General features: G+C 38.4%; 2 protein-coding genes across 3 annotated transcripts; both read right to left on the reverse strand.

Annotated features, from left to right (window-relative positions):
- Positions 1 to 316: 316 nt before the first annotated feature.
- LOC113163758 (copine-3-like) lies at positions 317 to 12,808 on the reverse strand. Of its 2 annotated transcripts, XM_026362681.1 has the most exons (16): positions 12,711 to 12,808; positions 12,078 to 12,260; positions 11,507 to 11,686; positions 11,258 to 11,332; positions 11,106 to 11,177; positions 9,618 to 9,698; positions 9,248 to 9,337; positions 7,420 to 7,518; positions 7,171 to 7,257; positions 6,976 to 7,035; positions 4,992 to 5,125; positions 4,552 to 4,606; positions 4,331 to 4,382; positions 2,127 to 2,260; positions 1,712 to 1,948; positions 317 to 1,619 (listed from the first exon to the last, which is right to left on the reverse strand). In XM_026362681.1, the coding sequence occupies exons 2-16, from the start codon at positions 12,234 to 12,236 to the stop codon at positions 1,509 to 1,511; spliced, it is 1,626 nt and encodes a 541-aa protein (XP_026218466.1). In that variant the 5' UTR covers positions 12,237 to 12,260; positions 12,711 to 12,808; the 3' UTR covers positions 317 to 1,508. The 2 variants fall into 2 exon arrangements, with proteins under 2 accessions (XP_026218466.1, XP_026218467.1); XM_026362682.1 differs by lacking the exon at positions 7,171 to 7,257.
- Positions 12,809 to 13,248: 440 nt separating this feature from the next.
- Positions 13,249 to 20,817, reverse strand: LOC113163757 (copine-3-like). The gene is made up of 16 exons (XM_026362680.2): positions 20,509 to 20,817; positions 19,740 to 19,903; positions 19,394 to 19,573; positions 19,238 to 19,312; positions 18,948 to 19,019; positions 18,763 to 18,840; positions 18,595 to 18,684; positions 17,180 to 17,278; positions 17,011 to 17,094; positions 16,792 to 16,851; positions 16,409 to 16,542; positions 16,103 to 16,157; positions 15,808 to 15,859; positions 15,570 to 15,703; positions 15,170 to 15,403; positions 13,249 to 14,001 (listed from the first exon to the last, which is right to left on the reverse strand). The coding sequence occupies exons 2-16, from the start codon at positions 19,896 to 19,898 to the stop codon at positions 13,864 to 13,866; spliced, it is 1,644 nt and encodes a 547-aa protein (XP_026218465.1). The 5' UTR covers positions 19,899 to 19,903; positions 20,509 to 20,817; the 3' UTR covers positions 13,249 to 13,863.
- Between the last annotated feature and the right edge of the window lie 237 nt (positions 20,818 to 21,054).

Consider the following 21,054-nt stretch of genomic DNA (forward strand, 5'->3'; position numbering starts at 1 on the left):
TTACCAACTCGTGTGAAATACTAAGGATGGACTCAGTTTTCAATGTTTTTATCTATATCTTATTTATCGGATAATGAAACAATGTCATCCCATGATTTCAAGTATGTGTTATAATAACTACAGTCTTGAACGCATTAAGAGACTGATCTGAATTGTATTTATCTTCCTATAGATATGAACAATATTATTATCATTATTTGATGAATATTAATTTGTTGATTGCATATTCCATGTTTATTATTCAAAGTTTTTGATGTTCACTATTTAGTATTCATCTAAAAAGTGGAAGATTAATCAGATGCTTCCATTTGACAGGTTTAGTATAACTTGGTTTAATTCTTATAAATCATGCAAACACATATTTCAAGACATGGCTGCGACCAGAGTGCTTTGTGAAAACATGCAATATTTTTTTACTCTACATGCACTCTTCTTTGACATGAAGGCAGTAGCAAAAACATAAAAAACACATCCTTCTGATCACCTAATAATTTGTTAATTACCTTAGATTGGTTTCTTGCATTTCATATAATTATATAAAATCTTAATAGAAGTATTAAAATAAAAATCTAAATAAAAGTAGATCACAAAGGGAAGTATATTACATAACTCAATGCCACAGTAAAACAACGAACAATACAGTCATCCTGAAATGAGACAGACTTGACTTGTACATTGGTGTAAACATGGATTTGACCAAATTACCTTGAAAATAGGAGAAGTACAAAAGAGCACCAAGTGTAAAATCAGCACAAGGGTTAAGGTATTCATCAAGGTCTCATGTGTAAACATGAAGAAATTCGCCTAAACTGTATTTGCTGTTCACTGTAATACAAAGAGACTGACAGGCACATTAGAAGAAATGAGGAGAACACATTAAGTACTGCAGCCCTTTCATGTAGAGGTTCCAAATAATCTGACAAACCAATGAGATGATTGGATCATTTTCAAAAAAAAAATTTCTTTTGAAAATCCACTTGTGCAACTTCACAAAAAGTCCGACATTTACCAGTGTTTTTTTATTTGAATTTGTTCTCAGAAAAGAACAGAATCTATGCCCACTCAAGAGCACACACATGCACATTTGAGTACTGACACATTTGTGCAAAATAACTAGTTAATGCTTTTTCATTGATTCAACAGTTAAACTATAATATTAATGCAAGGATTTCAATTTCAATTCTTTTGAAATTAATAAGACACTATAGTGGCACCTCAGTTCACATTGCTTTTCAATTTCTGAGAGTTCTGTGTGTGCTCACAGTCCTGCAGTCTGGTGACCTTTGCTGGGAACTGGCAGGATGATTACCTGGTAACTTGGGACAACTAAAACATACTGTCAGTTTACAAGAATAATGGAAATCATCAGTATAAGAACAAAGGTAAGAGCAAATCTGCCACTTCAGAATACACCATTAGACCAACATAGATTTGTCTTAGGATTTGTCTTAGAATTTAAGAATAAACTTAAGGTGGTCAGGTGGTCTGTTGGGGTAAGCCCTACATTATTAGGAAGGATTGGGTTCGCTGGGTGGCTTCAGGCCGAATAGATTGAAGAAGGAGGTCACTTGGTCAGGCAACTCTGCCAGTACGCTTTGGGCAAGGGCTGCAGTGCCTGCCTGAAATAAGATGTGCACACATTCAAATGTATATGTTGTTTAACAGCCTTTAGAGGTGCATGCTTATAAAGAGTGTTCTTCATGTTACTTACATTTTGAAACTGTCTGAAAGGCACAAACTGCACAATGTCTCTCATGGCAGCCTCGCCTGTAGCAGAGCGCAAAATGCCGTCATCTCCATCCAGGAACTCCATGGCACTGAAGTCTGCCCCTCCAACCCCGACTATGATTATAGACATTGGCAGACGAGAGGCGTTGATGATGGCACTGCGAGTCTGATCCATGTCTGTGATCACTCCGTCAGTGATGATGAGCAGGACAAAGTATTGCTGAGAATCAACACAACAAACACAGTGAATTGAATGGAAGTTATTTTAATTGTGTTCAACAAGAGCTGGTCGACATTCTGTTGTTCCTGTTTAGTTGCTTGTGCTACACCAAAATATTATTGTACAATCAAACAAGTATACTGTTTGTAAACTGATTAATTCATTCGTTTAGACTCACAGACGCAGTATGCTGCTGCAGGGCTTGATGGCCAAACTGGGCAACATGGTTGATGATTGGGGAAAAGTTTGTGGGGCCATAAAGCTTCACTTGTGGCAGACACTGCTGGTAGGCGTACACCACACCCTCTATACCTGGAACACACACACACAAGGGTGAACAGAACATAGTCATACTGGGACACATGAACAGTTTTATATTACCGTATTTTTCGCGCTATTGGGCGCTCCGGAGTATAAGGCGCACTGTCATTGAATGGTCTATTTTCGAACTTTTTTTCACATATAAAGCGCACTAAACTAAAAGGCGCATTAAGCGAAACAAAACAGATAAGTCAGTCAGTCAAACTTTGGATTATAAGGTGCACTGTCGTCTTTTGAGAAGATTGAAGGCTTTTAAGTGCACTATAGCGCGGAAAATATGGTACCATGTTTATTTAGTACATTTGGAAAGCATACCACAATATTGAGAACTTGTTCTTTTTTGTAACTCCACAACTCTTGTAGACTTTCCAACTGACTGAACTGAATTCTGATTTGAAGGGTTTATGAAGCTCAAGCTGCTTCTCTTTCAGACATTTTGTGTCATGTGCTGTGTGTGCCATATGACCACCAAAATAGCTGCACAGCACTGTGCTTGCTTTCTGTGCATCCTTACATCAGAGTGCATCTTCTCTTCAACAGGGTTTCCAGTGCATCCAGAAAGTATTCACAGCGCCTAACTTTTTTCACATTATTATGTTACAGCCTTACGTGTAAGGCCTACCTGTCTATATAAGGTCCCACAATAGTGTAACAGTGCAGTGCAGAGCACAAACCAAGACATGAAGTCCAAGGAATTGTCTGTAGAACTCTTGTACTGAGGCACCTGGGGAAGGGTACAGAAAAAATTTCTGCAGCATTGAAGATCCCAATGAGCACAGTGGCCTCCATCATCTGTAAATGGAAGAAGTTTGGAACCACTAGGACTCTTGCTAGATCGGCCCGCCCGTTCAAACTGAGCAATAGTGAGAGAAGGGCCTTAGTCAGTGAGGTGACCAAGAAACCAGTGGTCACTCTGAAAGAGCTCCAGCGTTTCTCTGTGGAGAGAGGAGAACGTTCCAGAACAACCATCTCTGCAGCATTCCACCAATCAGGCCTGTGTGGTAGAGTGGCCAGACAGAAATCGCTCCTCAGTAAAAGGTACATGGCAGCCTGCCTGGAGTTTGTCAAAATGCACCTGAAGGACTCTTAGACAATGGGAGACAAGATTCTCTGGTCTGATGAAACAAAGATTGAACTCTTTGCCCTGAATGTCAGGCCATGTAACGCCATGTCTGGAGGAACTAAGGTACCGTTCAGCACCTGGACCATACTATCCTTACAGAGAAGCATGGTGGTGGCAGCATCATGATGTAGGGATGTTTTTCAGCAGGAACTGGGAGACTAGTCAGGATCAAATGAAAGATGAATACAGCAATGTACAGAGAATCCTTGATGAAAACCTGTTCCAGAGTGCTCTGGACCTCAGACTGGGGCCACAGTTCATCTTTCAACAGGACAACGACTCTAAGCACACAGCCAAGGTAACAGAGGAGTGGCTACGGGACTCTAGGAATGTCCCTGAGTGGTCCAGCCAGAGCCTAGACGTGAACACAATTAAACATATCTGGCGAGATCTGAAAATGGCAGTTTAAACTGATGGAGCTTGAGAGGTACTGCAAAGCAGAATGGGAGAAACTGAGCAAAGGCTGTGAATTCTTATGTACGTGTGATGTTTTTTTTTTTTTTATTACAAATAAATTTGCAAAGATTTCAAACAAACTTCTTTCATGTTTTCATTATGGGGTATTGTTTACGGAATTTTGAGATTCCACAGATTAACAAAAGGCAAACCTCTGAAAACTGTAGTTTTGTTACTTTACTGCTGTTACTTTGCTTATCTTTGGTTTGACATCTTGTCAGAAAAATATTGATTTCTTTTTACTTATCCGAGGAAGAGACGTAGTTTTCAAGTATTAATCTTTTAGTATTGTTAGTTAAAACAACCAACCAAGTTACATTAATCATCAACTTATGCCAATCTCTAAATTTGAGCCATTTTTTTAAACAAATTTTCTGGTGACTCAGTAGTTTATTAATACCATTTAGTAGTAACACCTGGTTTACAGTTACATGATTTGAACACACCAGTGTAAATTTTAACTAGTTGCAGTCTATTATTACCTGCACAAAATGGATTTGATGGGTTGAAGTTGATGGGAAACTCGTGGGACACCTGTAAACACAAACAATTATTAATCTGGATCCAATACCAACCTACCTCAAAATTACTTTGCTTTACTTCATTATACCATGGCAGACTTTTAATCTTTCATTACGCTGCTTGCACATGCAGAAAGGTCTCTTCAAATATTAAATTATGAATATCTGAAACAAATCATCACCTGCCACGTAGGAGGGATCTGTGCTCCAAAACCAAATGCAGGAAACATCTTGTCACTGTGCAAAAGAAATCCAATGTATAATTTGGACACAGTGTCAGTATTTGATGCCCTGGGTGGAATGATTTCAAGTCTCATGCCACAGCAAGCTTGCTTCCCAAAATGTAAGCAGTCCACAACTGCCAAATGGTCAACAGACACACCTACTGTAAACTAATTTGTCTATGTAGTAAACCCTCCTGCTAATACAAACATGAAACAAACATTGGCTTATAAATCAACATCATCTTTAATCATGCAGTCCTACGACAACAGTACAGTTAACTCTGATCTAAGCCAACACAAAACTTTACTGCAGTTTTTTTCTTTGTGATTTTGTGTAGGAAAGAAAACACACCACTATGTCCAAATGATTTAATATCCTGTACTTTTACTGTATTTACCTATCATAGTCCTGGATGACGCTACCCACTGCCCAGATAGCTGCCAGATACTCATTATAGCCCTGAGGGTTGATGTAGTGAAGGGACCGAGGAGATCTGGGATCCCCATTGGAACCTGTAAAGTCAATAGCAATCTGGGGGTGGGGAAAGATACACAACATCATGCCAGATGATGTTCCTGAACACATTAAATCACTCTTACAGTATACTGTGCATGCAAGAACCATAAAATGTAAAAACAAACATGCCTGAAATAGTTGCAAGAAAAAATTCCCTGAAACTGAGGATGCTAAAAGTACTTCATCATCTAGTTTCTATTTGATGTTTAATAGAGCAGACCTTCTGCTTTTGGTTTTTGATTTATTATCCTAAAGGTGCTGTTCACATTTGGTCACTGGAGAATCCAGGCACACACAGGCACAACCCAGTCCACCTTCATCTGAAAGACAAGGGTCACACCTATGTCCACATTGTGGACAGAGACAGGTTTGAAGGAAGAGTAAAAGAGGACGTCTACATCAAACTGGAATAGCCCTCCCTGGTGGAACACCAGCCCACCGGTGAGCATCAAAGATTATTAAGCTGAATACATTCTACACTCATTTCTTTGTGAAAAAATAACATGCATCCTCATCGAGTATTTCAGGTAGATAACTGCAATTACTGCTCTCCACATGAAAGTGCAGAGAAATAAGAAAACATGTAATTCTCTACTTCCTAAGCCTGTGTGGAAGACTGACAAGCAACTGTTACCAGTCCTGCTCAGTGTATTGTTTATACTGAGAAGACTACAGGATTTTTTAGTCATGGTTTTACCACAGAACAAGCGAGATTAGTATTAGGGAAAAGCTCTTGCCCCTCCAGTGAAAAAGCCAAACTGCTTATAAAATGCAGCACTACTGCCGCAGTCTGTTTGGGCACTAATACAACAATGTTTCTACCAGAGATATGTTTTCCCCACACACAATAAAATGTAAAGCCAGTGGTGGTCTCAGATTTACACACTCTGATTAATGTAATTACAGATTTACCTGGGTTATTCCAGAGTTTAGACTCCCGTCACTTCAAGCCAGTTAGTTAGATTTTATTAGGTTATCAGTGGCGTCGAGTGTCGAGGGAGAAGGGGTATAAAACTTTTGAGGATATTTTATTGTGAACTAAAGTACAGTTGTCATACTAGAGAATGCATTCAGATTGTTAATGATTACTGGTACATTCTGCTTAGTTTAACAAGATGTTTCGGTGATCAGACATAACACTACAAGTACTGGGGAGACTCAAACCACTGCTATAATGTGCAAGTGGTTGGATGACAGCAGCAGAAAATTTTTTATTAGTTATTTGGTGACATAACTCAACCAGTCATGTAATATTATGATTCACCAGATCTCAGTCTTACTCCAACTCCAACTTTATGCAGTGACTTCTTCCTACTCCACAACGGCATGTCGAAATCGTCCAGTTTCTCATCACCCACACTGCTAAACTAACTGCTAAACCAAACTAAATATGTGACCATAACCAGTTATGATTATGTTGTAGTCAACTTGCATCAACCATGTTTTTCATTCCTAAAATGTGCAAAACTAGGCAATGTGAATCCAATGTGTGGGTTATAAGTCACATTAAATGTCACACTGCTAAAGCTAAGGTGCTGGTACCTATGTAAAACGCACATTGGAGCGTCTTTACGGCTGTGTTTTAAAGTGCAGTGTAAACAGACAGATGCCTTAAATAGGGGGACACGAGACCCCTAAGAGGCTACAGAAACATCAAACTTCTTAGAGATGATCTTTGAGCCTTTACTTCACCATGCTTTGTTTTATTTTATGTCCAACCGATAGCTGAAGTTATCTACTGTATGGCACAAGAGCTTTTCAAACGGACAGACACTTTCAGCCACATCTGTTTAAGTTCAATATTCTGATTGTTCCTTTATAAACATTTTAAAGAAGAAACTCAAAGAAAATTTGTTAGTACTCACAGTGAAGTTAAGCTGACAGCCGCCCATTATGTAATCCAGAAAAGTGTAGTCCTTCACAATCTGTGAAGAAATATTCCTTAAATATTAAAAATAAGTTTGAAAGAGGACATTTATCTATGTCCTCCCTATCTTCATATGCTACAATAAGATGACAATGAATTCCAAATGAAAAAAATCAAAAGCAGAAAATATTACCTTGCACTGTTTGATCATAATAACACCAGAGTTTTTATATCCTTTCTTGTTCTGTTTCTTCTTGCCATTGATACATTCAAACTCAGCCTGATAGATACCATACAAATGAATATCAGGAATAAATACTAAGTTCTGTTCCATATAAGGTTTGAAAAATATACAAAAGCAGAAAAGAAGAGAAACATTTAGCATTTTGGTATTGTGTTCAGTTTTCATGGCACAGCTAGTCAACAAACTTATAGAGCTTACTGCATATGATTGTGATGCCTGCTGTATTTGGCATAGTGTCGTCTGAAAAGATCCAATAAAATCATGAGATCCACTGTTGTTGTAGTCATAACAATCCACCTGAAAAATACAGACATTTGGTGAAACAAGACAAGAGTCCATCATCTATGGCAAAATGCTGCTAAAGACAAATCTACACACACAACTACACATCACCCACTTAAATGGCACACAGAATGAGCTAGATCACTAAAATGTCTGTTGAGACAGATTAGACAAACTGTGATGTTACTGATGTCTACACTGTGTACAAGATGAGCAGCTACGAAAACTCATGGATTACTGATGTATGTTAATGGAAAACCTCTACCTTTTAGGACACTGACCTGTTGGTCAACTCACCTGTTCACAGTGATGGAAAATAACTTCTAGGTACAATTACTGAAGTACTGGACTTAAAGAGTCATTAAACAACAGCGTCAACAGAGACAGAGAGGCTTCTTTCTCTCCGTCTGCTAGTCTTTAATATGTTAAGAGCCTTGAGAAGTTTTTTTGATGCAATTTGGCACTTATTAGATAAACTGAAATAGAAATGAACTAAAACCTTTGCCTTGCAGCTCAGCTCTCTCTTCACCATAATGGTCCAGTGTGTCTGCACTACCGCTAATGATGCACAGTCCATCTGTCAATGTCATGGTCCACATTGTTCAGTAACATAAACAAAAATAAATAAATAAAGGTGACTATTTATGAGTCACAAGGACAAAATTCCTGTTGAACAAGTACTTTCACTTTTGATTCACTTTTTCATACTTTCTCATGAACGTTTAGTTAAATATGATTTGAAATGCAGAAAATAAACACATGATGAAGTATTTTCTTGGACTGTACATTTTACTAAACGATCTAAGTATTTCCTTAACTCCTGGATGTTGATGTGTAACAATACCCTATAGTTAAACAAACATATCAAAGTACTACCAGATCCAGGCACATACTTCCGAAATCTTACAGTTTAGCTTTGTTTATACTGTAAGCTCTTGCTCAGTCCCTGTGGATAGTGCATCACAGTCTCATCAAATTGTCAACATGGAGCACTGAATGTCAATGATCTACCGAGGACAATGGATCATTTTAGTGGCTACACTCTCATCATTTAACAGGTGGGTTCACCAATGGGCCAAACTCCTTATAGGTGTGTGTATTCCAAGAGCATAGCTAGAAATGTGTAGAGTACTTCAACCTGTCCTGTTACAAACACTGCATCCTTCCCATGAAGAACACTCACGGTGTAAACTCACTTGCACTGTTGAATGGAAAGCCTCTTTTCATGATAGGAGTGTTTTAGCAGGTTTAGAGGATGGAAACAAAAAAGGACATAAATGAACTAATACTAACACACAGTTACTTATATTTACTAAAATAATCAGACCTCAGGCCACACACTGTGGCCTTTATATGCACAAGAGGTGATAAATAATACATATGCACCCTAGCCCTGATTCAGTCTCTGAAAAACGTCATAGTGAAAATGTTTCCTTTTGTATTTGCTAATGCTCATGAAAAAAAGGGTTGGATGTATACATTCTTTAGGTAATTAGCTTTTTTTTAATCCCTCCTGTTTTCTAAAAGTCCTAGTTACGGTTTCACATAAAGTTACAGCAAGATGAAACATTTACAAAACTGCAAATTCATGAGGACTGTATATCAAATCTATGGCACCTAAAGGTTTTTTCCATATAACAAGCCTGCATATCAAGAACAGTGTGAAAGAAGAAAAACAGTGGAAAATGGCTGCTGCATCATCAGCAACAAGACTTTACAGTTCTGTTTGTTTGTGTGCACCTACCTTTATAGACTTCTCCACATCACCACCACAGAGTAACTGTAGTGAGATACGGAATGGCTTCCATACTGGATTTAGGTTGTTTTTCACCACCTGCACAACAGTTCAGATTAACAAGAGGCACTTCAATTGCCTTATTGTATGTACTGGAATGTAATAAAAGAATGCATATGCTGACAGTATTTATAGTTTATAATTATGACTCTAAAATACGTTTTAAAACAAATCTGTTTAACCAAATAATTATGAACATTTATCCAATTGTCAATCAAGAGTTTATTGAATCATACTGAATACGCAGCCTAAACATTGCACACGCATTACCAAGAACCCTCTGATCAGAAAACATGTTACAAAACCAGTATAGCTGTACCTCTGTCCTGTGAGCCAATTGCCAACCAGTTTCTGTCTGTTTATAGAACTCCAGGAATGGGTCAGACTTGCCAAAGAAATCCTGGAAATAGAAAAGAAAGTAAAACGTATGTGAATGACATGCTTCTAGCTGGTAGGGTGTATAAAGTAGTTAACAGCAGTCTTACCAGAGATACCAAGATAGATAGATACCAAGGTTGTATTGTATGCTTTCACCATATTCACCAAAGCTACTTTGTTTATATTCTTTAAACTGACTTATGCGTCTAGAAGCACTGCATATGCTGAGCCCTAAAGCAGCACGTACTTTAGTCTTTTTTTTTTTTTCTTTCCTTTAGTTCAGAAAATCTTAGAGTTGCAAGGTTGCATCTACATCACAAACTGATGCTATGCAGCTGATCTGACTCACCGGGGGCAACTTAGGGTTCAGTTATTTGCCCAAGGACACTTTGACATGTGACATGGCAGCAGGGAATTGAACCACCAATCCTATGATTGGCAGACAACAGCTCTACCTATTGAGCCACAGCCACCTAGTACAACAATCCAATACCAATCCAAGAAAAGACATGAGTGTCATGTTTATAATATCTCGCCTATGGAAAAGAACACAGGGTTAATTCAAAAGACAATCCTCACTGTGCCTGGCGTATGATAGCATAGATTCCACTACAACCAAATGGTCATGGGCAAACTGTGGTGGTTCTAATAAAGAAGCTACTCATAGTTGGAGGGACTCTTAAAATGCTTAATTCTGTATAAGGTTAGTGTCACTTGCCTGTATACACTGAAGACACTGGGACACACCTTCTTTGCCTTCTTGGTACAGGACCCAAGCAGATTTGAGATTGGCTAAACTTCTCCACATAGCTCAGCGGCACAAGCTTTGAGAACCCTTGAGCTGATTGTGTCTCAGGACAAAGTCTCCACTGCTCTCTCCTTCACAGTTACATCCCCTCCTTTCCCCTACATCTTTTATTCTGACCTTTGTCTTTACAAACAGAATGAGAACCATCCATACCGTAACATAAGAGTCAGGAACAGAATTGTATAGCCACACCTCCATGAAATACATAAAACTAGACTCTTGATAGATGTCGCCAATCTGCACCAGGACTGCTGATTTCCTGCCCCTCTCACTGTATGTTGCTAGTCTCTGTTCTTTACTCCTGGCTCTGCCTTTGAGCTGCACCCCCTCACTGCCCTTCACCTTATTTCTTTCTGAAATACAAACATTTCTACACAACATTAAGTCCACCATGCTGCTGGATCCAGTTCCTTGAAGCTGCTGCATACTTACAGTACATACTAATATACAATATACGCATAAGCATAATATAGTTTAGTATATCTACTGTTTTATATAGTAAAGCTAATATGGGAGAATATTTCTCTGTAAAAAAATAATCTCTAGTAGCAAAGACCAAAATTTCTGAATGTATTCATTTTTGTAATTTCCTAATCGAAATTCAAATGTAGAAATAAATACCTTTTTATCCAGTTTTCTAGCTGCAACATCGAATGCCACCACCCTGTTGTCTGTCCTTTCCTCTGCACATATCTACAAAACATGAGACAACAAGACATGAACATTTATAATTATTCATATTAACACTTTAAATATCAATTAAAGCAACTCACAGTAATGGTTCCTTTTCCCGCAGGCCTGTTGTCCCTCATCATAAGCGGTTTTATTAGTTTACTCGAGGATACGATCTGAACACAAAAGCACCTTTTCAGAATCAGAAACACAGGGCCAACAGCACTTCCAATGATTATTAAAAAGAAAAAGAATAATGTTGTTTTAATGTTTAAGCCAAATGAAGAGAAAGAGGCATGAGAGCATTTATTGTGATGAATTAGCTGTTGTAGTAAGCAAAGATGGCCAACCTGTCCCAACGTACACTCCATTTGTCCCAGGAAGTCAGCATCTCTCAGACTGCAATTGTCACTGTCAATGTCATACACGTCGAACTTCAGCTTCTGCACCATCTCAAAGTAGTAGTCAATGACAAACGTCTTGGAAAATTTGGGACTAAGGCAGTTCATGATTCTCTCTGTCCGGCCAATCTAACACAGATAGATGTTGCAAAATCAAGAATATTTCGTTGCATATATCTGTGTTATTACAGACACTACTGTATTTTTCCCTGCTACTTTATGTGACAATAACTACAACAGAGGTCACTCAGTTCAGAGATGGATCTGGAGGGTAGAAACACCTATTCAGCATATTGGAAAATGTGGTCCTTCAACTTACATTAGGGTGAATAGATACTGTATGCTGTATTGTTTAAATTGTAAAAGCAAGTCTCCTCTTCGTTGTGTGAAAACTTTTGTTCACTGGTGGAAGAGTGCAATCTTAGGTAAAACAAGTACCTACGATAATCCCAGTTTAAAGTTTCCTTGTAGACCTGGATACATGTGTCCAGCAGAGCAAAGTTTGACCACTAATACTCACCTCACTCCACTGGGACCCTGAGTTGCATACAAAAAGAACACACAGAGGATCGGACTTTGAGAGCATGTCCATGTCGAGCAGATTGTCACAGGAGACACTCAGCTCCACCTTGGTCACACAGTCTGTGGCTTTTGAACCCGGGGGGATGACTGCTGCCATTCTACACACTCACACACACACGAACTGACAGAGGAAAATAAAACAACATGTATTTATATTTCATTTCTATATATATATGTGTGTCTATTGGATATATCACACCCACAGTCAGCTAAGTCATGACTGTGTTATTACTGCACCGCCTTAATTCTTGTGCAACTCTTACTGCTTCACTCGTATCACACTGTTAATATTATTTAAGGCTGGACCTCAAACCTAAGCTCAGTCGACGTTAACGAATGTGAACAGTGTTAATGTTGTAACAGTTAAACGTTAACGTTAATAATGTAAAGCAGGCTTTCACTTAACCAGTTAGCGGTTAAGTTGCTGGACTGTTAAAGTTACATAACATTTCTCTCGCATTAACCTAGAAACATTACTAACTAGTAACGTTAAACGCTCATGCTTGTATTCATTTTACAACAAAAACGACATAATACCAGACAGTGTCTACACTTACTGAGCATATCCTACCTTATTAGCAAGCTAACTGTCTGCTGTGTTTCGGTGTTAGCATCACTGACAGAAGTTATCGTTAACTAGCTTTGGTGGAGGGCGGTGTCCTGTGCGCTCGTTTTCCGTCACAGAGACACCCGCCGGTGATATGCCGAATTTATAACGGGTGCAGCTGACACAGAGCAATAAAATGCTCAAAATAAACTAGCGCTGGAAAAATAAATGGTGAAATATTAACGGGCGTGTGTAAAACGGGCGCAAACACACAAAAGCGACAATGGAATCAAATATGTGGATACTGACAAACCCTCTTTTTCTCAGTCAGACTCTTGAACATGGACTTAAATACTAACAGAACAGACAGTAGTATTAAAATCATCTCATCCTGAGATTTGCGTCTACTACTTACGACATAACTTGTCTCATCAGAGAATAACTACAGCACCAGAGGAAGCAATGTGTTGCATGTGGTTTCTCACAGAGCTGCACATGCATTGACTGAAATGCTGCAAAGAATTTAAACGTATTAAAACGGAAAAATTCATGTATGATTAGATGAGTTTGTAGAGATGCGAAAGCTCTAGATACTTTATTGATCCTGGATTACATTTTAACAGGTTTGACAGCATTGGTGCATTAAAAAATAAATTGCACTGATGCAGTTAAAGAATCCTTTTCTCAGTAGTGTACAATCAAATTACACATACACATTGTCAGAAGAAAACAAAACAAGCCTTATTTCCGTTTGATGGTACTGACATAACCAGCCAACACCAGACTGAAACCTTTTTCCAGAACATTGCATGTCTCTGTTGATGATTACAACACAAAATATGTTTCTAAAAAGTACTGTACGTTTACAGCATTGTTATTATGACTTAAAGTAAAAGCAGAGAAAAAGTATTACAAGAAAAACATTTGAAAAACAAAGAAATATATACATTCAACAAATTCATACGATACATTTTAATGCACATAATATAGTGTGATGGCTTTTACTGGTGATAACATGCACTATAATTTGTGGTGTCTTTTGGTCACAGGAATCCTTCCTTTATTAACTTCAGTTCAGTTAAATAATATTTTAAGTAACACTGATATTTGGCATTGATTTGCATCATTTCATAAAGAGGGTGCGGGATGCACAAGTATTGAATTTGAGGTTTGTGGGTTAACTCAGCCCATCTTTGTAGGGAGGCTCAGCAACACTGGAGAAATTAGGGGGTTTAAGCTTGTAAGAGCTGAAGAAGGAGGCTACTTGGTCAGGTAGTTCGGCCAGGACACTCTGAGCGAGGGCCACGCTGTTTCCCTGCAATGACAATGTCACAAGTGTAAGAGCTAGTTTACCAAGAGCTTTACAATCCCCCCATTTATTTAAGAAGCGGGTTGGTATAAGGGTTGTCTGAACGTATGGAGTTGGAGGTTTTTGTATCCTTCAGCACTTCATAGTCATCTGCACTACTGAACAAACTGAATGACATTTTTCGGACAGTAGTACCCTCTGCTGGACTGCAAGAGCAAGTATCTGCAGATTAATCATCCAGCAATGAGTTTTACCACTTACTAAAAAGCAAAACAGAGGTGAGTAAAGAGTTTCAGGTAAGTGTCTAATTTAATTTGCAGTTAAAGATGTGACTTTTTCATCTTTTTAAGTGCTGTAGTTTTCCAGGATGTGGTGAAATTATTATGACAAGAAGACAGATCAGTGTGGTAGTAATTTGATGTAGCCTTTTTGGAACCATCTGTTGAGGTTCCTCCATAATTTTGTAATGCTCAGACATAAACAATAATTATAATACTCACGCTGAATGCAACAGTGTCATCAAGTTCAAAGCCAACTACTGCTCTGGTGTGGTGCAGTGGATATTGGTTAGATGAGGAATGCACTTAGCTCTCAATACTGATTGGAAGTCGTGTTAGGAAGACTTTCATCTACAGTAGGTCGGTATGTGTATGTGCAATGACAGCTCGTGTTGCTCAAGACAAAGAGAGGGTAGAGAGAGAGAGAGGGGGCAGAGTTTGAGGAGGACTAAGCATGGAGGAACAAGACAAGGTAAAAACTGAAAAATGAAATAAAATTCAATTCAATTCAACTTATATAGCACCAAATCACAAGAGGAGTCATTTTAAAGCACTTTACAGTGTAAGGTTCAAGACCTTAAAGAGTATAATTGTAAAAAGTATTAGATAGAAAACCCAACAATCCCATTCGAGCAGCATTAGGCAACAGTGGAGAAGAAAAACTCCCTTTAGAGGAAGAAACCTTCAGCAGAACCAGGCTCTGGGTTTATTTAACTGAACTTGGGTGGGCGGCCGTCTGCATCGACCAGTTGGGGTGAATGGAAAGGTATTTACTTTTATACTCATCTACTCAAAATCAGTAAACACCTGTTATATAAAGTGATAAAGGGTTATGAGATATTCTCTGATATATTTAGAAAAAATTCCACAGTAATAAACCACAAGCTACCACTTACTTGGAAATTTCTGAAGGGCACAAACTGGACGATGTCTCTAGACGCAAGGTCACCAGTGGGCGAATGCAGCAACCTGTCGTCGCTGTCAAGGAACTCCATTGCGCTGAAGTCAGCCCCACCCACACCCACTATGATAATAGACATGGGCAGACGAGAGGCCGCCACTATCGCGGTGCGTGTCTGATCCATGTCTGTGATCACGCCATCAGTGATGATGAGCAGCACAAAGTAATGCTGCAGACAGGCAGTGAAAACAGATATCAGCAGAAAGCAGAATATTCTTATCACCAGTTTGTTTAAGTACGTACACAAAATATATAAATAAAATATCAGTAAGTTGTCCAATAGGCCACACTGACTTCAGAATATTTTAACACTTTGAGAAAAAGATGCTATTTACTGAAGCCATATTCTGCTGGATCGCTTGTCTGGCGAAGCATGCGACATGGTTGATGACTGGAGAGAAGTTGGTGGGACCCCAGAGTTTCAACTGGGGTAGACACTGACGGTATGCATGCACCACACCCTCTATGCCTGAAAGTCACAAATACATATGGGTATGAGGCAGCAAAATGCACCATTACTTAATAACTGCTTCATAACAGCTGAACACAGTTTTAGAACAGGCTTAAACCAACCTTCACAGAATGGATTTGCTGGATTGAAATTGATTGGGAACTCATGGGAAACCTGGAAGCATACGTCAGGAATAGATAAATGGATGTCATAAAAATCTTGTCAAATTTTTCACCTTATCTGAATTGTTTTCTTGTCAGAAACCTGAACAGCTCAAGTCACAAGGACGCCAATAATAAGCTATTTTATAAACACAAGTCACACAACATCTATGATTAGTGTGTGATCTGATCAGGTTCTTAAATGTCTCATGTAAAGTCTAACAAAATCCAAGAGCAAAAAAATCATGTTTCATACCTGCCAGGTGGGAGGAACCTGGGCTCCAAAACCAAAGACAGGGAACATTTTGCTACTACATAGGGAGAAGAAAAAAAAAAAAAAACAAACAAAAAAAACACACACAGCACATCATTCAGCTCTCACAGACAAAGAACGCACTGACATGAGATGCATCTGTGGTTGTTGTCTTCAGCAGAAATAAGTTACCACTAAGGTTAGTGGATTAACTTGATGTACTGGGACATTCCCACCCTCCTCTACCTCTTATGAAAGAAACTTTTAAGGTGGCAAGATAAAGTAGGTTTAAGCATAGTGGAAGTTTACCTGTTGTAGTCCTGGATGACATTACCCACTGCCCAGATGGCTGCCAGGTATTCATTGTAGCCTTCGGGGCTGATGTAGTGGAGTGACTGGGGTGAAATGGGATCCCCATTAGAGCCTGTGAAGTCAATGGCAATCTGGACCAGTGAGAAAATATGGGTCAAGATATGGGGAACAGCTCAGTGATGACATGCACATGAGAACTACAGTATTTACCAGCATATACCAAGGCATGCTGATTTTAAGTCCTTTAAAAAAAAAAACATAAAATCCAATTCATTTTTCCCTATAACACTACTGGCAGTGTGGCAGTATGTATATGAAATAAAATATGCCCAGAAGTAAATGTATTATAGTAATAACGTGTTTTATGTGTCCAAACCCACAGTGAAGTGAATTTGACAGCCCCCCATGATATAATCCAGGAAGGTGTACTCCTTGTGGACCTAAAAAGAATAACGACACACAATAAATAAGAATGTAATAAACAACAGCAAGACTTAAAGTATTTCTTTATTATCTTTAAAGGAGTAGTATGCAGTAAAAATAGAGTGAATGACAGAGAGATCCAGGTAAGGTAAGAGTCAAACATTTCACATCATTACCTGACAGCGCTTGATGCAGATGACCCCGGAGTTTTTATAGTCCTTCTTGTTTTGTTTTTTGGGGTTAATGCACTCAAATTCAGCCTGCAAGTGAGAACATGGGTCACATTTAATGCAACTAAAATCTCACTTAGTTTACTTTATTGGTAGCACACACACACAGTCTCACCGGAGAAATGTGTGTTCCCACTTGCATCTCTGCTAGTGTGGCTTTAAAGCTCCCAATAAGGTCATGGGAGCCACTGACATGATGATCATAACAATCAACCTAAGGAAAAACAGAGAGATTTACCTGCTGGGGTGAAAATAAAATACATGCATAGGATAAAAGACATTTGACTGCATATCAAGGCAGGATAAATACCTTAGGGCTGATGTGATTCTGTTTTTTTAAGTCATTAATAACCTTATCTTAACATACAGTGGTGGTTGAAAGTTTGTCAACCCTTTAGAATTTTCTTTATCGCTGCATAAATATGAGCTAAAACTAGATGAAAGAAACACAGTTTACCAAATGACACACTAACAAGTATCAATTTATTTAACGTGGACAATGATATAGTCCTAAATCACAAAAATATGTGAACCTGTGCCTTCAGTAAGATTGGCTGGGGGGATTTTGGTTCTTTGCATTTCTCCTTAGTGAAGAGCTTCATGTCAGGGATATTGGTTGGCTTACTGCGAAAAACTGCCTGCTTCTTCTACAATGTTGTACTGTCAGCATTAGACTTTGACAGTGCATACCCAGGTTTCTCTTTCTTAAATACAACAGGACCTTCCAGACTCACGTGACCGCATCCCATTTACTGAAACATTGACTCAAATTTTACCTTCTAATGAACTGGATTACCCATGAAGTTCAGATACTTGTGTGATTACAGTCAGCACTTTAGCACAGTGATATTTATACAAAAATACAGAAAATTCTAAAGAGTTCATAAACCGAAAAGTACTGTATATATTTATTTATATTAATAAATACTATTATAATACTGTATGTATTCATTGTGCTGAGAAATACTGTATTAGCTTTGTCAAATCCCCACATGTTGTGAGGGCAACTTTCTCTGGTCATGGATGTGATATACACATAACATAAACATACAGTATTCACTATCTGGGATCAGCCAGGTAGCTTCATCCCATCATAGATGTGCAGGTGGTTCAAGATAAGGTCACAAATGTCACATTTCACATGCAGAAATAAAGTTATATATTTAAAATGCAGTACATTTGACAAGTCAATTGAGTAAAAAAAACTAAAGTAAAATCCACACCTTCTATGTGGTGACGTCATGAATGGTGCATACACACACATCATTTTCCAGTCGGGTTGCAAGCACTCACTTGTTTTAAGATTGGAAGCATTGTAAAATGAAGAGAAAATGCAATTGCAAGATGAATTATTAGTATGTTAGAGCAGTGCAGTTAACCAACAAGCTCATTCCAAAATAGGGGGGGGGGGGTCATAAATGTACTGTTTTCACAGTTCAGAGGATTCTTCTGGGGGCAGTTTAAGTTTCAAACAGGTTAGCTTAACAGGCTGCATTTTACTGAAACATACAAAAAAATAAAAAAAAGTACCTTTATAGGTATCTCCACATTTCCTCCGCAAAGAGAGCGCAATGGGATGCGGAAGGGTCTCCATATTGGGTTCAGGTTATTTTTTACAACCTAGATAAACAGGTTTTAATGAGCTTAGTCCATAATTATTCTATACAAGAGAATGGACCTGTTGGTAAATATGTGTACCTCTGTCCTGTGAGCCAGCTGCCAACCAGTTTCTGTTTGCTTGTAGAATTCCAGGAAAGGGTCGGACCACCACAAATACTGAACAACCATCCCACCAACCATGAAATTAATTGTTTACATAATGCCAAAATACAGTTCAAATAATAAAGAACCAAGATGTCATGACCTAAAAAGACCTTCTGTACCTTTTTGTCCAGCCTGCAAGCTAACACTTCGAAGTCTGCCACTCTGGTGTCTGTTATTTCTTCAGCACTGATCTATTAAAAATGAATCAAAACTCTTAAATGTCTTAATAAATCCAAGTGTATAAATTGACTTATACAGCTAGCACAAAGTATCCTATCCTAACTAGGATCGTGGCTATTTATTCTGAAGATACATTCCGTCATGTTGGTGTAATGGCGGTGATGTCATTGCTAGGGCATAGCATATTACCTCTATAAGAATGAGAAGCTTTAGAAGAAACTGGACTCACTGTGATGGTCCCATGGCCTGCAGGCCTCTTGTCCTTTAGTAACAAAGGTCGAGTCATCTGCCTATTAGAAACAATCTGGAAACAAAACATTGCCATGGAACAATAACAAGGCAGAGGAACAAGTTTTCTTTTAAACCTGTATAAAGCAAAGCTCACCTGGCCCAGGGTGCATTCAAGTTCCCCTAAAAAGTCATCATCACTCAGGTCGTAGGTGTTATTGTCAATATCGTACACGCAAAACTTGAGTCTCTGCACAATCTCGAAATAGTAGTCGATAACAAACTTCTTAGCAAACTTCGGGTTCAAGCTGTTCAGGATCATCTCTGTGCGCCCAAACTGACTCACAAAGAAAACACATACATTATATAAGATTGTGTCAAACTGCTCAAGCTAAATTAGCCAAACAGAGAAAATACCCACCATTAGAAGAATTCACACAGGTAGTGACACTGTGATAAACACAAAGATCTAAATACATAACTCAAACTGGTTTATTTCTGACCTCATACCACTGGGAGCCTGAAGTGTTGATATACAAAGCACACAGGGGGTCAGACTTAGAGAAGACATCCATGTCCATAAGCTTCTCACAGGAGATGGTCAGCTCCACCTTGGTAGTCAAATGGGTGGCCCTTGGGACTGGGGGGCCGCCTGAGGCCATGGCAGCTTGTTGTCCAAAGGTGATCATATAGATGTACAATAGATAAACCACAAATGCATAGAATATATAACTACACAGGTACTGTACTTTACAAATATAATCATTATAATGTAATTATATAGCTTAAATATTTTCATTTTGCACTGCTTTAGTTACTTTAGACAGACTTCACAACTCGTCAGTAGGAAATATTGTACTTTACTTTAAACAAAGTTTTACTGATAGTTTTCTTTGCACTGTGGTGTTGCTATTTTAACTAAGCCAAGTCAGTACTTTTCACGTAGATGTGACAATAATGTTAGTTATGTTTTCAATTTTGCCAAAATGATACAGCTACCTTTAGGTTTAGTTGCTAAAAATACATAACTTTACTGATTAATGCATAGGCATAGTGTCTAAACAAGGAGCATGTAGTATAAGGAACAATGTTAAACATCATGATGACAATAATATAGCTAGTTAATTAAGGTTATATGTTAAACACAGTGTGTATTTATAACCGCCACATGAGCTAACGTCAGATTTAGCTTAGCGGTAATTAACCGAAACAAGCTCTTCGAAAACATATCATCTTTTAATATGAGTTCAAATTTTACTAGGATTTATTTACCTGTATAGTTGTTGTAAATGTACAATTTCTGGTCCGTTCTGCTCGTAAACGAAAAGTAACGTTAAGTTGACAAGAACAGCTGGGCAGCTCCGGGGGTGGAGACGACGCTCTTCCGCTCACTTTACCCAGTTCTCAGTTTGCTCCTAGATTACGTTCACATGTGATTATCGATAATGATAGAATGTCTGTTTATTTGTGTCTGGTGAGTATGTGTAAAACTTAAAATAAGAAAACTTTGTAGTGACGCTGCATAGCACAATAATCACTGTAAAATTGCGACGGAACTCCCACGAGTGCTAGTTGTTTCTCATCGACAGCATACATAGGAGACACACCTCTGCGCGATGCATTCAAGAATTCTTGCAACATTAATTTAGCGTTGGCCATTTAATCTGCTACTATGGTAGTCAATTAACATGTTAAAAGTGTTACGTATGGTAGAACGGAGATTTTCATCTATTGTCAAAAGAGGTCAATAAAAACAAAACAAAACAAAACATGTTTTTTATCGGCAGTTGACCACATGTTTGTTCCCAATGAGTTTCT

The sequence above is a fragment of the Anabas testudineus genome, chromosome 2 (assembly GCF_900324465.2).
Source record: "Anabas testudineus chromosome 2, fAnaTes1.2, whole genome shotgun sequence".
In the NCBI taxonomy this organism is placed as follows: Eukaryota; Metazoa; Chordata; class Actinopteri; order Anabantiformes; family Anabantidae; genus Anabas; species Anabas testudineus.